Source organism: Sus scrofa, chromosome 9 (assembly GCF_000003025.6).
Source record: "Sus scrofa isolate TJ Tabasco breed Duroc chromosome 9, Sscrofa11.1, whole genome shotgun sequence".
NCBI lineage: Eukaryota > Metazoa > Chordata > Mammalia > Artiodactyla > Suidae > Sus > Sus scrofa.
Genome location: NC_010451.4, coordinates 107,708,396 through 107,722,825, shown reverse-complemented (window position 1 = coordinate 107,722,825; position 14,430 = coordinate 107,708,396). Strand labels below are relative to the sequence as shown.

General features: G+C 45.1%; 1 protein-coding gene across 1 annotated transcript in view; it reads left to right on the top strand.

Annotated features, from left to right (window-relative positions):
• The window catches only part of LAMB1 (laminin subunit beta 1), a 77,123-nt gene that overhangs the window by 24,417 nt on the left and 38,276 nt on the right, over positions 1-14,430 (top strand). The window contains 9 exon segments of the mRNA XM_003130269.5: positions 692-880; positions 1,188-1,217; positions 1,220-1,366; positions 1,747-1,859; positions 3,673-3,752; positions 10,264-10,399; positions 11,760-11,918; positions 13,268-13,395; positions 13,612-13,735. Coding sequence (XP_003130317.3) covers positions 692-880; positions 1,188-1,217; positions 1,220-1,366; positions 1,747-1,859; positions 3,673-3,752; positions 10,264-10,399; positions 11,760-11,918; positions 13,268-13,395; positions 13,612-13,735 — 1,106 coding nt within the window.

The following is a 14,430-nucleotide window of genomic DNA, read 5'->3' as shown; positions in this document are numbered from 1 at the left end:
GTGGGGGCAGTGGGCAGACAGATAAGTCTGGTGTGAACCCCGTGAGGGCCCAGCTGAGTTAAGCTTCATTGGGAGACGATGTGGCTGGTGGAGCATGAGCAGGAGGTGGCGAAAGCTGGGTTGCAAAAAGAGGATTCTGCTGAATAGACTGGAGGAGGGACAGACCCAAGAAGGCTGGCTCAACGGTTGGTAAGATCTGCTCAGCTGAGCCTGGCCTGTGTGGTGGTGGGAATGGGGACGGGAGGATTCCGGCCTGCAGACCCCGTTCTCACAGCCGGTAGCCCAGACCGGCGTCCCCAGGAACACCTTGCCCAGAAGATGCTGTGCAGTGACCCATTCCCCACCCCCCCAGGCATGACCCAAACGCAGGGCAGCCATCCTGTGTGTAAGCGCCCAAGGGGGCTCCCGCCCAAGGTTTTCAGCTTTTTACAGCCCAGTCTCTTGCAAAGAGGGCAGGCGATGGAGGTGATTTCATAAAGGTCCCACTTGGAAGGTTGCCAGGGTGACGTAGGGTCTAAAGCGATGTCATAAGCAGAGGTGGTCGTTGTCACCGCCCACGCCTTCTTGTTAACTGCCACTTTGCCTGACCTTCATCCCGGGTTTCCGAGATGCGCTTCTTTCCTGGCAACCTCATCCACCATCCGTAAGTAGGTTAAAGAGGCCTTTTCTTGATGCTGGTCTCTTCCCGCAGAGTGCAACTGCAACGAACATTCCAGCTCGTGCCACTTCGACATGGCGGTTTACTTGGCCACCGGCAATGTCAGCGGAGGGGTGTGTGATGACTGTCAGCACAACACCATGGGGCGCAACTGTGAGCGCTGCAAACCGTTCTACTACCAGCACCCAGAGAGGGACGTTCGGGATCCTAACCTCTGTGAACGTACGTGGGGGCACGGTCACCAGGGGGCACCTCCGTGGAGGTCACCTTTCTGCCTGAATCATCGGCGAGGCACCCTCTTTCTCTCAGGGCTCAGACCCAACCTTATTGTAGCTGCTTGATGGGAGGCTGGGGGTGGAATTGACTCGGGGCTCCAGCCTTTTTTCAGTCTATTGATGTGACATTTGGAAGAATGAAGGGACCCTTACACACACACACACACACACACACACACACACACACACACACACACACACACACACACATACACACACACACATTGGGTGACCTGTGTGCTTCTCATTCTTAGCATGTACCTGTGACCCCGCTGGCTCTCAGAATGGGGCATCTGTGACGGTTACACGGACTTTTCTGCCGGTCTCATTGCTGGCCAGTGTCGATGTAAATTACACGTGGAAGGGGAACATTGTGACATCTGCAAAGAAGGCTTCTATGGTTTAACCGCTGAAGATCCATTTGGCTGTAAATGTAAGTACGTGTGTTAAAAAGTTGGGGGTAGAGTTTCCGCAGCGGCTCAGTGGGTTAAGAACCCAATTAGTATCCATGAGGATGTGGGTTCCATCCCCAGCCTCACTCAGTGGGTTGAGGATCGGGCATCGCCACAAAGTAGGTTACAGACGTGGCTCGGATCTGGCATTGCTGCTGTGACATAGGCCGGCTGCTGCAGCTCTGATTTGACCCCTAGCCTGGGAACTTGCATGTGCCTCAAGTGTGGCTGTAAAAGGAAAAAATATATATATGTAGTTGGGGAGTTTTCCTGTGCACATAATTTCTGTTTTACTTTGCAATTCTTAATCCAGCCGGACTCACTTGGTTTGTTTCTTTACTTCATTTTATCTTCAATGAAGCTTGCGCTTGCAATCCTCTGGGAACAATCCCGGGTGGGAATCCTTGTGATTCTGAGACCGGTTACTGCTACTGTAAGCGTCTGGTGACAGGACAGCATTGTGACCAGTGTCTGGTAGGTAAATCCAAATGACGGGGGGTGAGTGCTCGGGGAATGACGTTTTCATAGAGAATGATTTCCACTGTTGTAGGTTCTGGCATCAACCTTTTAGGTAAATATTTAAAACCACGAGTAGACATTTCACAAAAGAGGCATTACTCATGAATTATGGTGGCAAGATACACATCATCGCTGTTAGAATTACAAAATAAAACTACAGTGCAGTACCGTCTTTATAGACAAAGCCAACACAAGTTTTTTAAAATGGGACTGTTAACTATTAAGTGAGGACAGAATTGAGGGCTGGTACTCGTGTGCTGCTGGTGGAAATGCAGATGGCTTCATACCTTGCAAAAAAAAGTATTGGAGACGGGTTTCCTTAGCCTGTGGAAGTGTGTATACCCTTTGACCCAGTAATCCCACTTCTGAGAATTTATCCTGATGAAATAATGAGAAGACTAGACAGAGTCATAGTCATCAGAAGACTCACTGTATTTTTTAATAATCATAGCAAAAAAAAACCTCGGAAGCAACAGTGGGGAAATATGTTCAGTAAATGTAGGGGCTTCTCTACATAGGATATTCGGTTGCCATTGAAAATGACAATAATATGAGGAAATGCTTATGCTGGTGTGGAAAACACACACACACACAGGATGTGAGTAGTATCTTGATTATGGAGAGAAAAAAATTCATCTAGAAAACCAAAATCTGAAAGGAAATACACCAAAAAATTCACTATAGTGATTCTAGGCGGAGTAGTTGTGAGAGTAATTTTTAAAAATTATTTTATGTCTTTGATAACATTCTTGTGATTGCCTTTATAATTTGGGAGTGGGGGCGGGGTCCACTGACCCCAAGTTATGTTTACTACCAGTAACTGTGTACCTTTATGTATATCCTGATAGACTCTTCAAGGACATTTCTGTACGTCTGGATTTAAATCAATGAACCCAGTTTTTATCTGCTTGTCAGGAAATACGTTTAGGGAATTTGTTGGGAGCCAGAAAGACCTTCTCTCCTTTGTTGGTTTTGGCCCATTTTTAAAAATGTCTGGAATGTCCGTTGTGGCTCAGAACCTGAGCCTCAGAACCTGTAAAAACCTGACTAGTATCCATGAGGATGCAGGTTCAATCCCTGGCCTTGCTTAGGGGGTTAAGGATCCAGCATTGCCACGAGCTGTGGGGTAGGTGGCAGAGGCAGCTCAGATCCAGTGTTGCTGTGGCTGTGGTGTAGGCCAGCAGCTGCAGCTCTGATTCAACCCCTAGCCTGGAATCTTCCATACGCTGCAGGTGTAGCCCTAAAAAGAAAAAAAAAAAAAAGCCCATTTCCAGTGCTCTGGGCCTCAGTGATCTCGTCAGCTTTCAGTTGTGAGAATCATCCTTGCTTTGCGCTGTGTTTCCGCGTGGCCAGATCCTTGGGGAGCTTTTGTGGTGTTGACGACAGGGACTGAACTTGGGGAAAAGGTCAAGCCCTGCCAAATGTTTGCCAAAACTCTCCCTACCAGAATCATTCTAAATGAAGAAAGTTGACGTGCTTGCTACTCACTCGTGTTAATTCTTGCACGAGGGCTACTCGCAGGGCAAAGAAACCGCTCCGAGCTGGGGTTACCATGTGGTTATGTGCAGCCTTCTCTGCCCACAGTGACCCACAGCTTGGGTTCCTGATTCCGGAATACTCATACTCAAGCCTTTTGTGGGCTTTCTGCTTACATGATGCCAGTGAACGTTTGCTGGAACATCCCAAACACGCCATAACTTGCTTCTTGCTGAATCTATTGTGTAATTCAGGAACCCCCCCTTTAGATGTTGAATCTTTTGTTCTGCAGCCAGAGCACTGGGGCTTAAGCAACGATCTGGATGGATGTCGACCTTGTGACTGTGACCTTGGGGGAGCCTTAAACAATAGGTGAGTGGAGCTGCGCTGACACTCTCACACTCAGTGACCTCTGTGACAAGGGAGACATTGAACGACTCTTAAGAAGACAGGCAGAGTGCATTCACCTTTGCTTTGATGCCTGACAGTCATTTTTACCTGTGCTGTGCAGGTTTGCAAAGATTTAATCATTCCCCAGGTTAGCTTTGAAGCCTTCTCCAGTCTGTTTATGTTTCTTGGTTTTTATCTGTGTTACTTGTTTTGTATTTACTTTTCAATATGTTTTAAATTATGGGAACAATGTACGCCCATGGTTTTTTAAAACATTCAAATGGTTCAGGAAGGTGTCCTGCCTTTTTTCCCTGAGCTGCACTCCCTTGAAGTGCCACTGTTAACAATTTCTAGTATCTCTCTAGAAATTAATGATAGCGTTTATGGGAGTTCCCACTGTGGCTCAGCAGTAATGAACCCAATTAGAATCTATCAGGACACAGGTTCGATCCCTGGCCTCTCTCAGTGGGTTAAGGATCTGGCATTGCTGCGAGCTATGGTGTAAGTTGCAGATGTGGCTCAGAACTGACATTGCTGTGACCATGGCATAGGCCGGCGGCAACAGCTCCAATTAGACCCCTAGCCTAGAAACTTCCATATGCCAAGGGTGCAGCCCGCAGAAGACAAAAATAATAGTAGTGATAATTAAAAGAAAAGAAAAATAATAGTGCTCAGAATATCTGTTAAAAATAGCACCTTTTTTCCTCTCATTTCTTTTTAAATAACATGTTAGGTTTTATTTAAAAAAATAAAATAAAATAAAATAAAATAAAAATGGTCCATGATTTCCTACTTAGTTCTATGGACATTTTTCTTTTCTTTTCTTTTTTTTTGGTCTTTTTGCCATTTTTTGGGCCGTTCCCGCAGCACATGGAGTTTCCCAGGCTAGGGTCTAATTGAAGCTACAGCTGCCGGCCTACGCCAGAGCCACAGCAACATGGGATCCAAGCCACATCTGCAACCTACACCACAGTTCACGGCAACGCCGGATCCTTAACCCCCTGAGCAAGGCCAGGGATCGAACCCGCAACCTCATGGTTCCCAGTCAGATTCGTTAACCACTGCACCACAACGGGAACTCCCGGACATTTCCTATAAGTCAAAGTAATCTGTGTATGAACACTACTCTGCATCTTGCTTTTTTTATCAAGAGATCTTTTTTCACCTCAGCATGTGTTCATCTATTCATCTACCTCTTTTTTTCCTATCATGCGAGAATGCCATCCTTTATTTATTTCTTTTTTCCCCTTGCTTTTTAAAAATGCTGCAGTGAATTTCTTTGTAGAAGTATCTTGAATATTTGTAGATCGGTCTATAGATTGAGTTCCTGGTGATGGAGCCTCTGCGTCCAAGTACATGTGCATTTTCTCTTTTCCTGGAGGATGCCAGACTGTGCTCCAGACAGATGGTGCTGGTCTATTTTCCTCCCAACTGGCTGTAAAGTACCTTTTCTCCCATCCCCTCCAGCAGCTGGTACCGTCAAACATTGCATTTTTCACCAAGCTTGAAGACACAAAATGGAGTCCCCTTTGGATTTGTGCAAAGAATCTTCTCCTTTTCTTCTTCTTTATGCAACTTCCAAGTACATTAATGAAAACAGCCTATACTAATTTTAGTTACTTAAATATGTTGGTATTCCTTGACGAGATGAGACATGACACTCTCTCCCAATGGTCAAAATACAGCTTTTGGCAAGATGTGACATTTGTGGGAGTTTGATTAATGGCCTTTGCGTTAGAGAGAATTGGAGCCTCTATTTGTTACTGGATCTGATTCAGAACATCTGGTAAAAATAGTGTAAGTGACTGTTGGGAGAATAGGCAGATGTTTCCTTGTGGTCCTGAATTGTCCCGGGAGAGCATGCTGAATCCATTGAGCAAGCTTCATGGACCCAAAAACTGACTCCCTCACCAGAAGGTTTCCCAGCAGCTCAGGAGTCTGCTTGAGAAGGGATGCGATTTTAGGCAGCAAAGAACATGTTCTGTCTGGCATCTGCATTCAGATTTGTTCTCTTCCACATCATGCAGTTAACTCAGGGCAGCCTGGAGCCTCTGAAACGCCAGGCTCAATTCCTGTTCTTAGAAAACCTCCAGAGGGGAGGAAGCGAGGCTCATTCCCTAAAAGCAGGAAGAGAGACAAACTGCTCTCGGCTTAAGAAATCACTTGTCTGACTTTTCCTTTGTGACTCCCAGAGCACATGCTGATCCCTTGAGCAAGGGATTCCTCAATTCAGAGCTGTCACCACTCCGAAAATCCTTCTTGATGAGAGGAAGGCAGCATACGTAATTCTCCAAATTACATCATAAATGGAGGAATGTCCTATGTTCCCTTTACCCTAAATGGTTTCTGTTACTCAGGCTGCCTTTCTGTCTCTCTCTCCCACACATGCTTCCTGTTTCTAAATCCACCCCCACACAACCCCTGGCCTGCCCTTCGTCTCTCCTGCAAAAATGTATAAAAACCAGAATATCCTCATCAAGAGGGTTTGTGGAGCCCACTGTTTTCATGAGGATTTTAAAAGCAAGTAATTGGATCTTTGTAGCATGATGGTTGGCATGCCTGATTTTGGGGGATCGCTGACGGGGAAAAAACAAACTTTAGGATGCCTCTGGTCTTGCGATTCTGCAGTGTTTTGCAGTGATCCTTTTCAAGGGGGGTTTTCCCCTATAGGGACTTGCAGAGTCCCAAAGGGGTGATAGGACCTTGTCTTTTAAAGCTTTGATGCTACCAGAATGCTTGGTGCAGAGCAGGCACTCGGGGTCATACTTATTCAATGATCGATTTGTTGCAGACATTCATAAATATCTTCCACCCAACAGTATTACTTTGCTTTACTTTAGACACATGTCGTGTGAACATTGATTGAGTAAAAATGTGAGAAAATTGAGTAAGAGTTTGAGAAACCAAAGATTTTTACCATCTGAAAATGTGACCTGCACTTCTTGGGATGGGCAGTCTGTAAATCTATCCCAAACATTCCTTAGTTACTTTGGCCAGGACCAGATGAAGTATAAAATCATGAAGTGGAAAAAGTTATAAAATGTTTTGTTTAATGAGCCGAATGGCTTTTGGTAGAACAAGAAAAGTATAGTAATCCATGTCTATTATGTTGACAGCTAATCTGGACTTTGGAATATCTTTTTTTTTTTTTTCTTTTTTTAGGACTGCACTTGCGGCATATGGAAATTCCCAGGCTAGCGGTCAAATCAGAGCTATAGCCACTAGCCTATGCCACAGCCACAGCCATGCGGGATCCGAGCTGCGTCTGCGACCTACACCACAGCTCATGGCAACGCCAGATCCTTAACCCACTGAGCGAGGCCAGGGATCGAACCTGCGTCCTCATGGGTGGGAATCAGATTCGTTTTGGACTTTGGAATATCTTCAAGGAAGACCTAATTGATGTAAATAATGTGGCTTAAGCCAGGCTAATCAAGTTTTGCCTAGCAGATAACCCGCCTTCATGAATAAATAAGCATGGTTGCTAAGTAAACAGCACTGGCAAATGTTTAAAAACATCGAAAAATAGAAACAACTTTACAGCATCCTTGGAAATGATTTTATCGGTTAAATTTAGGACTTTCATAGCTGGCTTGAAGCCCACCACTTTTGTGAAGACTTCTCCTTCCTGGACTGAAGTCCCCCACCCTCCTTTCTGGGACAACATATTATTTCTGCATCTCTGCCAGCATGGATTCTGCTTTGCATTATAGCTGTTTGTTTTTGCTTTTTTTAGGACCACACCTGCAGCATATGGAAGCTCCCAGGCTAGAGGTGGAATTGGAGCTGTAGCTGCTGGTCCACACCACAGCCACAGCCACGCCAGATCCGAGTCGCATCTTCGACCTACACCACAGCTCATGGCGACACTGGATCCTTAACCCACTGAGTGAGGCCAGGGATCGAACCTGTGTCCTCATGGATGCTCGTCAGATTCATTTCCACTGAGCCATGACGGGGACTCCTGAAACCCAACTCTTACTTGTAATCAGAACTGTGGAGGATATATTGGCATTGAACGGAGTCGGAGTCCTTAGGAATGGTGCTTTTTATCCTTTGATATTTTTATTTTGATTAATTTCTTAGTACTGGGGAAAAAATTGAGATTGTACACTATTTTTCCTGCTTATCACTGTTTAAATGAAAGAGTTTTCCTTTCAATAGTTCTTAATTTCTGTATGTATGAGAATTCTATGTTTTTGAGAAATGACCTTGGCCTTCATCCATACAAATTGCCATGACACAGTGGCTCAAAAAGATGTAAGTTTATTATCTTACAGTTCTGCATGTCACACTCAATCTCAGAGTACTGTCTCCTCAGTCAGAGGGGCGGTGTCTGCCTCTCACCCGTAATTCTTTGCCCTTAGCTCCATGTGGGCACTTCCTGCACTTTCGTCTGTTGCATTGGTCATTGCTTTATTGTTTATCCTGCCCCCAATTAGATCAGAAGTTCTTTAGGGCAGGAACTATTTTTTCTTCCATCATTCTTTCTCTGTATCACTGAGCTGGAAATCAGGGACTTGACAAGGAAGTAAAGGTCAGTTCAGAAGAAAGCTGATGATGGACTAAAATGTGAGAACACTGACACCAGAAAGCACAGCTGTCGGGGCCAGTGTTTGCTCAGTAAATATTTGTGGAAGGGTACGACAGGCGTGGGTCTAGGCTAAAGCCAAGGTGGGTACAAGAAGAAGGAACAGCTGTTTTCAAAGGACAGGTCACAGGGGGCTCCTGGAAACCAGGCAGAGGCACCTTGACTTAATAGAAGAAGAAACCATTGTGGGTTTTTGTGATGCAAGGAAGGCAATACTCTGGGAATGTTGGTTTGCCAGTGTAGACCTATGGACTCGGCAGGGGCGAGAGAGGAGCTGGAGAGGTCAGGCTAGGGGGTAGCTAGAGTAGCAGGTGTGGGATGATGACATACAGGACTAGGGTAGTGGTCATAATAGTGAGAAGAAACAGCTGAGCTGAGAAAAATCTTGAAATAAGATACGGATGTTGAGGATAAAAGAAAGGGAAGATGATGTCTTACCTTTTAAATCTGACAGAAATAGCAGAGCTGAAGATCAGTCAGTGTGTGAGGTGATGAACCATTTGGGAAAAGATGAATTAGATGTGGCAGTCATGGGAATGTCCCATTCCTGGAAATGTCCCGCCAGAGCAAGGTTCTGAATAAGAACTGAGAGCTATAGGCGAGGCCAACATGGGAGCAGGTAAAACCCCAAGAAGGAGTTCACCAAAGGGTAGTTAAGAGTTGAATGGGACCCATGCCTTTTATGACAGCAGTTCAGGGGTGTGGACACTGGCGTGTGGCTGCTAGGCTGACAGGAGGGGAATTTACACGATCAGGTTCTCACGGGTTGTTCCTTCTTGAGAATCGTGCTGCGAGTCAAAGCGTGTCAGGAGTCTGCCCACTGTCTTCACCCTCACCTTCATTTGCTTGTTCTCTGGTGGTGGATGGCTTGAGAAGAATCTGGATATTTTCTTCTTTGGTGATTCGTGTTTTGGGACATTGGTTTCCTCAGTCAACGCCTGCTAGGGAGGCAAGAAGGTTTTTCTTTTGTCCATATGATGTCATGTCTGATGCCTGAATTATGGCCAGTGGCTTTTGCTGGTGGATTGTGTCATAAGAGGGATAGGTCCTAATTGGAAACAAGCTTTCCTCCTCTGGGAATTGGCTACACAATGTTGAGTATTCTTATCCCTGAAGGATAAAAATTATTTACGTGACCTACAGGAAGAAGACCTCAGCTGGCCCATGACAGAGCTGCTTGGGGGTGTTTTTAATAAACCTCTGAGTGTTCTGTCTTCCTGTGAGTTGTAACTTGCCTTAGGTACTTGGTTGAAAATGAACTTCGGGATGAAAAAAGAAAAAAAAAAAGAATGGGTTTAAAATAGCAATTCTAAACCATACCTTGATTTTAATGAAGTCAAAATGAATGCCTGTAATTCCACTTTTGTTTTCTTTTTTCTTTTCTTTCTTTCTTTCTTTTTGTTTTGTTTTGTTTTGTTTTGGAGTTGTAGCTGATTTGCAGTGTTTCAGTTATACAGCACAGTGATTCCATTATACACACATATTCTTTTTCAGGTTCTTTTAAATTAGAGGTTATTACAAGACACTGAATATAGTTCCCTGTGCTATACAATAGGTGCAACCCTAAAAAGAAAAGAAAAATATATCAAAGCAGGGTATATGTAGAATCTACAGAAAACCCCAACATGGCATGGGTGGAGCATGGTAAAGAGAGAGCAAGGGAAATAAAGCTGAAAGATGAGATCAAAGAGAGCTTTTTCCCTCAGGAGTTTGGGATTCATTCACAGGCAGTATTTTTTCCGTGTACTTTTGTGAAGGAAGTTAAAATAACTGTATCTAGGTATTTCACTTACCTGGATATTTCACCCCCTGTACCGTTGAATGGGAAGCATGGATCTGTGTCCAGTGGGTTCGTGTATGAATGTGGTGAGCGCAGCTGACCAGGCTCTGCTTCCTCTCCAGTTGCTCTGCAGAGTCAGGCCAGTGCCTGTGCCGACCCCACATGATCGGACGTCAGTGCAACGAGGTGGAATCCGGGTTCTACTTCACCACCTTGGACCACTACATCTATGAAGCCGAAGAAGCCAACTTTGGACCTGTAAGTAGGGAGGTGCTTGCCCAGTGGGTACAAGAGTTTGGTGGGGGCGTGGGGAGAGGAAAGTAGTGGTATGTGCACATTTTGCAAAGAGACCATTTAAGAAGCATCTTGTCAGTGAGCACAAAATAAGGACCGTGCCTTCTTAAAAACAGTCATATTTAAAACTATGCATAGGAGGTCCCGTGGTGGCTCAGTGGTTAACGAATCCAACTAGGAATCAAGAGGTGGTGGGTTCAATCCCTGGTCTCGCTCATGGGGTTAAGGATCCGGTCTTGCCATGAGCTGTGGTGTGGGTTGCAGACACAGCTCAGATCCCATGTTGCTGTGGCTGTGGTGTGGGCTGGTGGCTGCAGCTCTGATTGGACCCCTAGCCTGGGAACCTCCACATGCCGCGGGTGTGGCCCTAGAAAAGACAAAATAAATAAATAAATACAACTAAGCATAGTTCATAAAGAGACTTTAGATCATCCACTAACAAGGCTTTTGGTGTTTTTAAGCGAGGCAATTGTTTTTCTTCCTCAGTTCTTCTCTCTACTGATGCTCCAAATTGACTAAGCTAGTGTAGTAGAGTGGATAGTGTTTCAGTTTTCTATTGCTGTGTAACAAACCATCCTAGGAGTGGCTTCAAATATTTGTCTGGCACTTCAGCTGGGATGGCTAAAGCAGCTGGAAGCTGGCTGGGCCCTTTTCTCCAAGCAGCTTCTTGAGCTTCCTCACAGCATGGAGGAGTCAGGATGGTGAGATTTCTTTTTTGTTTTTTTTTTTTTTGGTCTTTTTGCTATTTCTTGGGCCGCTCCCACGGCATATGGAGGTTCCCAGGCTAGGGGTCGAATCGGAGCTGTAGCCACCGGCCTACGCCAGAGCCACAGCAACGCGGGATCCAAGCCACGTCTGCAACCTATAGCACAGCTCACGGCAACGCCGGATCGTTAACTCACTGAGCAAGGGCAGGGACCGAACCCGCAACATCATGGTTCCCAGTCAGATTCGTTAACCACTGCGCCACAACGGGAACTCCAGGATGGTGAGATTTCTTACATAGCATCTAGCTTCCAAGACAGAGAAAACAAAAATTGCCAGATCTCTTAATATCTGGGCTGAGAAGTCCCAGAATATCGCTTTCTCAGATTTTACTGGTCACAAGGCCAAGCCGGATTTGAGGGCAGGGGAACATAGCTCCTTCCTCCCCTGGATGGGTAAAGCTGCACACACATAGTACAGGGAATGAAGGACTTCGTTTTGGGGATGACTAATGCCAGGTATTACATATAATCCCACCAGAGTTAAGCAACTTCTTTGACTGTTACATGAATTGAACTCCATTTCAAGTAAAGCAATACCCCTGTCCCTTTGTCCCCAGGGGGTCAGCATTGTGGAACGGCAGTATGTCCAGGACCGGATTCCCTCCTGGACTGGTGCGGGTTTCGTCCGAGTGCCTGAAGGGGCGTATTTGGAATTCTTCATTGATAACATACCGTATTCCATGGAGTACGACATCCTCATTCGCTATGAGCCACAGGTAACTGCTCGGTGGCCTCATGGAGGCAGGGGATATTGGTGGCAAAGTCTTTCTTCTAAGGGACATGATGTCTTCATGAAATGTGGAGGCTATGCTGGAAGAGAGGAACCTCTCTGATTTTCTCTATCCCTCGTGGAAGTGAAATGTCCATTTCTCTTGAATTCGTTTCACAAACATTTAATGATCTCCTTGTCAGGCACTTGGCCTTGCAGAGAACTGAGGTGGTGAAAAGAACATGCCAGGTCCCCTCCTTGCTCCCATGGGCTACACTGTCCATGGATGGACACATGTTCTACCTGCTGTCAGGGGTCAAATGTGGGAAGTGACACAGCAGAGCCATAAACGTGCTGGGAGATAAGAGGTTCATACCAGCAGAGCTGAGTCAGGGGCTGCCGAAATGTTTCCTAAAGAGTCACTTGTATATAAATGTAATACATTCATTGAGTAATTTAAAAAGTTTTTTTTTTAAAAGTGTCAGTTGTAGGCCTTAAAACAGAGATGGAATTTTGACACAAGAGGAAGAAAGAGCATGAGCAGCCAAAGCGGGAGGTGAAGGGTATACCCTTCATAGCCAGGTGAAGAGTATGGTTGCAGATGCCGTTAGGAGAAATTCTGGGATCAGTAAATGCACTTGGACTCTATATTAACAAGGAGCTTTCACAGGGTTTGGGGCAAGGGGATTGTTATCATCTAAGTTGTATTTGGGGTTTTTTTGGTTTTTTAATCTTTATCTTGTTTTTGTTGTTTTTTGTTTTTAAATCAGACAAAGACAAATAAGATAGGATATCACTTATATATGGAATCTCAAATATAATAAGTGAACTTATTTATAAAACAGACTTACAGACGTAGAAGACAAACTTATGGTTACCAAAGGAGAATGTGGAGGGAGGGATAAATTGGCAATTTGGGGGGATAAATGGGGAATTTGGGGTACACAGATACACACTACTATATATAAAATAGATAAACAAGAACCTACTGTATAGCACTGGGAAATATATGCTCAATATCTTGTAATAACCTATAATGGAAACAAATCTGAAAAAGAATCCCTTGACACATTGTAAGTCAACTATACTTCAATAAAAGATAATAATAAGCTGTGTTTTAAGATGGATGGAAAGGAACATTGAGAGAGGCAGAGAGAATGGTGGGGAGGCTGTTTCAGTGTCCAGATGCAAAGGGGTTCAGGCTAGAACTGGGGTAATAGCGGAAGAAATGCTAAAGAGGAAGGGAAACTCCAGCGAGTGTTTCCCATTTAAACTTGGCAAATGATGCATCTGGAGAGGTCTTCACAAACAAGCAGGCAGCAGCAGGTCCTTCTGATCATCTGTTTTTCACTCTAGCTCCCTGACCACTGGGAGAAAGCTGTCATCACGGTGCAGCGACCTGGGAAGATTCCAACCAGCAGCCGGTGTGGAAACACTGTTCCCGATGATGACAACCAGGTTGTGTCCCTATCGCCTGGCTCCAGGTCAGTGTGGCAGTGCTTTGTGGCTCAGTGGAACCAACATGCAAATTCATTCCTTTCCTGGTGGCTCGCCTCATGTGTTGGGCAGTTACCATTTCAGAGCCAGAGCTGAACGTGGACTGCTGATTTCCTTCCTTTGGGATGATCTACCTAGAGCTTTGGTTGGGTACTTAAAGGGGGGACCTTTGTGGTTACAGTTCCTCTTTTGTTTTGGGGCAGGTATGTGGTCCTCCCCCGCCCGGTGTGCTTCGAGAAGGGTGTGAACTACACAGTGCGGTTAGAACTGCCCCAGTATACTTCCTCCGACAGCAGTGTGGACAGTCCCTACACGCTGATCGATTCTGTAAGTAGAGGGCTGGGCAAAAAGCATGCATCTGCTTCCCCAGACAGTTTTGTGGAGGGTAATGCTGAGAGATGAGGCAGAGTCATTCTTTCCTGCCTCTGAGGCCACTTTGCTTATTTATGTCAACAAAATTCCACTCTCTGGCAGGGATCTACTCAAGCTGATTCTTTATGAAAACATGAAGTACCTTAACAATGACATTTTATTTTATTTTATTATTTATATATTTATTTTATCTTTTTGCCTTTTCTTGAGCCACTCCCATGGCATACATGGGTTCCCAAGCTAGGGATCTAATCGGAGCTGTAGCTGCCTGTCTACACTAGAGCCACAGCAGTGCTAGATCCGAGCCGTGTCTGCGACCCACACCATGGCTCATGGCATCGCCGGATCTTTAACCACCTGAGCGAGGCCAGGGATCGAACCCTCAACCTCATGGTTCCTAGTCGGATTTGTTAACCACTGTGCCACGACGGGAACTCCAACAATGACATTTTAAAAACCATCAAACTAAGTCTGGGATAGCTAAATAATTTTTTTTCTGGCAGGAATATTTATGAATGGGAAGGTTTTCACTGGAGTCAATGAGTCTTGTTTTGTTTCGTTTTTTTTCTTTTCAAGAGTCAAAGAAGCATTTGGGGGTGTTATGTGTTTACTTGTGTTGATTGATAACTGAGGACACCTCTTGTAAGAAC